Source organism: Pseudochaenichthys georgianus, unplaced genomic scaffold (genome assembly GCF_902827115.2).
Source record: "Pseudochaenichthys georgianus unplaced genomic scaffold, fPseGeo1.2 scaffold_878_arrow_ctg1, whole genome shotgun sequence".
In the NCBI taxonomy this organism is placed as follows: Eukaryota; Metazoa; Chordata; class Actinopteri; order Perciformes; family Channichthyidae; genus Pseudochaenichthys; species Pseudochaenichthys georgianus.
The window spans coordinates 51,103-57,102 of record NW_027263417.1 but is presented as its reverse complement, the minus strand read 5'-3'; the positions used below and the strand labels follow the sequence as shown (position 1 = coordinate 57,102).

The following is a 6,000-nucleotide window of genomic DNA, read 5'->3' as shown; positions in this document are numbered from 1 at the left end:
CATAGCTATGGTAACTTATTTTGTTGTTTTTCATTATCTGAGCCAGTGGTAGCATGTAGAAGTTAAAGAGAAGAGGCCCCAAGATGGAGCCTTGAGGTACCCCACATGTCATATTTGTCAACTCAGATATGTATTTACCTATAGAAACAAAGTTGTTTATGTCCTTTAAGTAGGATTCAAACCAATTTAGAACTGTTTCCCAAAGTCCCACCCAGTTTTCCAGTCGGTCTAGTAATATGCTGTGGTCAACAAAGCAAAAGAAAAAGTACTTCATTGTATTTGTGGTAGTAGTCTAACAAGTACTGAGTCCAACAGTACCAATTTTATTGAGAACTTATGGCTTAAAATAATTGTATCCCTCATCAAATATAGCAGAAGTGGCTTGAGGAGACTTTGACAGAGAATAAAAGTACACAGTAAAAGTACTTCATGTATTTCATTTTGGAACACACACATATACCTATGAAGTTGGCCAGATGTGTGTAAATTACTGTTCATGGTAATTTGAAAACAAATGCCGGTGTCGGACACACACACACACACACACACACACACACACACACACACACACACACACACACACACACACACACACACACACACACACACACACACAACACACACACACACACACACACACACACACACACACACACACACACACACACACACACACACACACACACACACACACACACACACACACACACAGAGCAGAGCACAAACACACACGTCATGCGCCTTGTGGCTTTGACTCAGCTAAGGTGATAAATAGTCTTTGTTTTCATATAATATCAGTTTTAATTCAATCAGCAACAAATCTTTTCATGTAATAATTCCGCAGTTGTACTGTGTCCATTCCATAATATTTAAGGTAATCTCAATTTAGATTGATGTTGTGACTTCAGCAGATGACACCCTGCTTTTATTTCTGTTCCTGAAAATATTTTAAGTAGAATATTTAATTCACATGTTGTAAGATTAAAGTTTAACAACACATGAAAATCACACATGGATGAACTTAAACATTAGTGGTAAGAGAGAGCTTTGTGGTTTACCATGATGTTCATACTATATTTATTGGAACCAGTTTGTACTAACAAAGATAAAACTAGAACGATTCCAGAAGTAAAACCAAACCCAAAGATCATTAGAAAGTGATATGGGAAATATTGACTTGGTAATGTTTTGACTTTTGTGAATGAATGTGAATAAGGTTACTTTTATATATAATATCTCACAGAAATGTAATCAGAAGACATGTCACTTTTATAATACACACATTCATCTTTATTATTTTAAATGTTGAAACCATCGACACAAGCAGAAACAGGTTGATGTTGAAACATGTCCTGAGAGCCAGAGAGCAGACTGAGAGCAGTGTGAGAGAGAAAGCAGAGTCCCAGTGAGTCAGCTCAGGACTGGGAGCACTGGTCTCTCCTCAGTGTCTCTGAGAGCGGAGTCTGGGAGCCCTGGGTGGCCTCACAGGTCACAGAGCCCACCTTCCTCCACTGGTCTGCAGAGAGCCTCAGGGTGCTGCTCCAGCTGTAGTGGGCGTCCTTCTCCAGCACCCCGGGGCTCCTGCTCTCCTCCCAGCTGCTGCTGCCGTCCACCTTCCAGGTCAGACTCCAGTCTGAGGGGAAGCCCTTGTTGGCCAGGCACATGAGCGTGGCCTTCCCCTGATGCAGCTCTTCTGCGGAGGGGGGCAGCACCGTCAGGGTGGGACGGACATCACCTAGGAGACACCAATCAGATTAGAGGACAGGGAGCACACAGCTGTCCATCAACCAGCAGACACTGGGACACCTTTACTGTGAGAGCGTTTCTCCTTTAAGGAGTTTCTGTCAGATGCTGGTTCTGCTCCGTCAGTCTCTCACTCACACATTGTTTCACTTCCCTTCAAGAAGCCTCTCATGCAAATCAGCACGGAGACACTTCGTACAGAATCACCTGAAATATGTCACACTACACTGGAAATAAAGTACAACATTAGGACACATTTTAAATAGCTGTGGTCCAAATCATCCAAAAGCTGAACTCTACAAACCATAATTAAATTATTTAGTGGATGAATTAACAAATACGGGAAATGAAACAATCAATTGAGCTTAACGTGAATCTCAATAATTACCCAGTTTTACAAACTTTAAAATAATGTCTGAAAGAATTCAACACATTTTTAAATATCCATCGTTATCTTTACTCTGTTCAACCGTATTTAAAAACTGTATTCGTAATTTATTTGAAAACAGACGGAGAATCGAGAACAAATGAAGAACAAGTGAATGAAACATTATCAGTTTCATCATTTCACATCTGAAGCTGTTTGAATGACAGCATGTTGGGAATGTATAAAGACATGTCAGGAAAAGCTGCTCCGACTTAGGCTCAATGATGAAGAGAAATAAAGACATGAATACTATCTAAACATTACAATTAAAATAATATATATCTATCTCTCAAACATTCTAACACTGAATTTAAACGTCATCATATTTACTTTTTGTGCAGAAACTTACTTCCAACATCCAGTCTGGTTCCTCCACCAAAAGTCCACCACAGTGACACAAAGCCATTGAGCCGCCGTACAGAAACCTCTCCCTGTAGAGAGACACGGCTCTCTGACTTTGACTCACTGAACTGAACCTACCAGCCCTCGAGAAGCTACTTCACCATTAAAGGTGGACATAATGATGTATTCTCTGTTCGATGTTTAACTCTCATGAAAACATTTAAACGTCTTTCGCTGGAGTAAAGTTAGCCTCTTAGTTCGACGTGTTTATAAAAGTATGGATACAATAACAAGGAGAGGCAACTATTTCTCCTAGTGAGCTGAATAACAAGCACAACGAAAGAGAAATTGCTCTTATAAATTAACATTTGACTTACTTCCAACATCCAGTCTGGTTCCTCCACCGAACGTGTTCCACAGTGACACAAAGCCATTGAGCCGCCGTACAGAAACCTCTCCCTGTAGAGAGACACGGCTCTCTGACTTTGACACAAACACCCTCACCACACACATCCACGGGTTACCCACTTTATATAATAACTGCTTCCAGTGTTTGAACCAGATTCACAAACTATGGAGAAGTGTTGAATCTTTTTTATTTTAGATTGCTGTGGAGGAAGAGAGCTTTGATTCGAGTGGGAGTGAATTATAGGACAGTTTTAATGTTCTTTGGAAAGAACAAGTGAGCCCTGACCCAGTCCTTGAGCAGGGCACCGGACCCCCAAGTGCTCCCTGGCACATGCTCCTGGGCACCTATGTGCTTGCAAGGTGTGTAAAGACCACAGAGTGGAAGCTGAACGTTCCCCCAGGGGAGGGCCATCTTCTTTCTCTTCTTCTTCTTCGTGATCAATAATCCAGGTCCCTGTTGGAGTCAGTCAGAGCATTTCCATAGAGAGACACTTTGCATCAGCAGCACCATGCTCCAGTGCTCTGGGACACTTTATAGTCCTGAGACTTGAGCACTGGATGACTGACAGCTGTCCTTCATGCCAACAGAAGCCACAGGAATCCTCCTCATCAAGAACATGACTTTGATCTGCGTCCTCATCTGGACTCTGCTCTGCTGCTGCTTCACAGGTAAAGTCCAGAGAATCAAACTCCTCTCCTCTGTGAACATCCGTCCCTCTGGAATGAAGCGGACAAAACCATGACGCTGCTTTGTGTCTTTGTCTCTCCTCAGAGTCCAGAGGCCAGGTCACAGTGACTCAGGCTGGAGCAGTGAGCTCTGCTCCGGGACGCTCCGTCTCCATCACATGTAGGACCAGTCAGAATATTCATAGTGACGATTTTGCCTGGTACCAACAGAGAGATGGAGGAACTCCTAAACTGCTCATTAAGTATACTAGCACTCGAGAATCAGGGATTTCAGAGCGTTTCACAGGCAGTGGATCAAACTCTGACTTCACTCTGACCATCAGTGGAGTCCAGCCTGATGATGCAGCAGTTTACTACTGTCAGAGTCTCCATTACATCAACAGTCAGTGGGTGTTCACACAGTGAAAAAGCGTCGTACAAAAACCTCCCTCAGTCAGACTGAACAGGAACTGAGCTGACTGCTGCAGCTGGAAGCTACTGCAGAGACTGATACACTTCACTGAGCACACACACACACACACCCACACACACACACACACACACACACACACACACACACACACACACACACACACACACACACACACACACACACACACACACACACACACACAGACTTTCTTCTCGATTAAGCGTGTCACTTTTTTCTTTTTCAAGCAAAGACTTCTGAAATATTTCTAATTAAAAGAATGAACTCATCCGCACAATAGTAAAATAGTAAATCTGTAAAAGCCACACTAAACTCATTGGTCCTCAGCTTCTCTTTGAACAGTGTTGACTTCTGTCTCACTGGAGTGACTCCCAAAGATCAAAAGTCCGGCTTCAAATCAAACATCAGCTTCACTTTAAAGTCTGCAGTGAGGTAAATCCAGCATGCCCTGATCAAGAGACGTGTCTGACCTCTAGTGACACAGCGCTGGAGAAGATCAGAGACAAACATGTCGATCTCTAAAAGGGACCACAAGTATCTTAAACTGGATTCTTTATTTAATGTGGAGCCATGAACAAAAATCAAGACAGCTGTTACATGAGATCTTTTCAAAGAGCCGGTCAAAGTTCATTTAACAGTCCTTTGAACATTTCAGTGAGTGATGGATGTGAAAGTTAAGCAGAAATGGAATCACACCGTTTAAATGGACAAACACATCTGTAAATGATCATCTCCAGCTTAGCTTGAAGCACATTGTGATACAACTTAACAAATAATGTAAACGGTAAACAACAGATTTGAATCCAACACTTCATGCTGCTCAACAGTCAATGTCTGATCTCAAGTGTCAGCTATATTTCAGACAGTAGATTTGAACAGATGATAAAACAAGGAGCATCTGAAAACTGAAATAAACAGACAAACAGGCATTAATTGATATCTATAGGGCAATTATGAGGGCGACACTGGATTACGGGTGTATAATATATGCAGCAGCAGCAAAAACGTCATTACTAAAAATGGATAGATTACAATATAAAGCGTTACGGTTGTGTATAGGAGCAATTAAGTCAACCCCTATTAATGCAATACTAGTTGAAGCAGGAGAGACTCCATTGGAGCTAAGAAGAGAGAACATTGCTCTTGCTTATTGGGTCAGGTTAAAAGGAAGTGGGGAAGGAAATATCACAAACAAAACATTACAGGAGTGCTGGGAATATTCCTAGTTCCAGGGGCGTGGGTTTGTAAAGGAAAAATAAGGACATACAACATGCAGGATTTAGAGTTTTCACCATCAAATCCATTTAGCAGTGTTGCCCCACGGCTTTTTCCAATAGTAAATATAGATATGAGTATTGTAGAAAAGAAAAGAGAGTGGCAAATAAATGAAGTAGGTGTAGTGCCGAGAGAAGGGAGTCGGAGGCGGTGCATCGAAGGTGCAAAGTTGGTTTATTGAGCAGCAGAGAACCACATGTTGCCGGCTTGAAGTCCGGGAAGAGAAGGGAAGAAGAGAAAGGAGGGCACACAGTAGGTACACAGGAGGTACAGTCAACATGTGTGTCCGTGCGGAACAATACCCCCTACCTCTAGTTCCATGAGTGAATTATGATAAACAGTGATCACGACACAAGCCCCCACAGAATTCAAACATGGACACAATCCTCGCAACCAGGAGGAAGCACCACAGGGGCGAGGAGGGTGGGGCCGCAGGCGAGGGCCAGGCCATGGAATGGGCCGTCGGAAGGAGGCCGCAGGAGAGGGCAGGGGCCCAACGAGGGCGAGGGCACCCCCACCGGGGGTTGGGGGGCGGGCCACGGAACGGGCCGTCGTAAGGGGGCCGCAGGGGGCCGTGCTAGGCGTTGTGGCGAATGAAGAAAACATCCGCCAGCCGTAGAAAGCTGGGTCGCTGTGCAACGTGGGGACGGGCGTGAATATCCCGGTGGCATCACAGGCTCTGCCCTTG

At 43.6% G+C, this 6,000-nt stretch overlaps 2 gene segments (V, D, J or C); one reads left to right on the top strand and one right to left on the bottom strand.

Moving 5' to 3' along the window:
- Positions 1 to 1,263: 1,263 nt before the first annotated feature.
- Positions 1,264 to 3,261, bottom strand: LOC117444662 (Ig kappa-b4 chain C region-like). The segment is given in 2 exon segments: positions 1,264 to 1,735; positions 2,890 to 3,261. Coding segments are annotated over 2 exon segments (456 nt in total).
- A 102-nt stretch (positions 3,262 to 3,363) lies between these two features.
- Positions 3,364 to 4,115, top strand: LOC117444665 (immunoglobulin kappa variable 3-20-like). The segment is given in 2 exon segments: positions 3,364 to 3,589; positions 3,693 to 4,115. Coding segments are annotated over 2 exon segments (411 nt in total).
- The last annotated feature ends 1,885 nt before the right edge of the window (positions 4,116 to 6,000 follow it).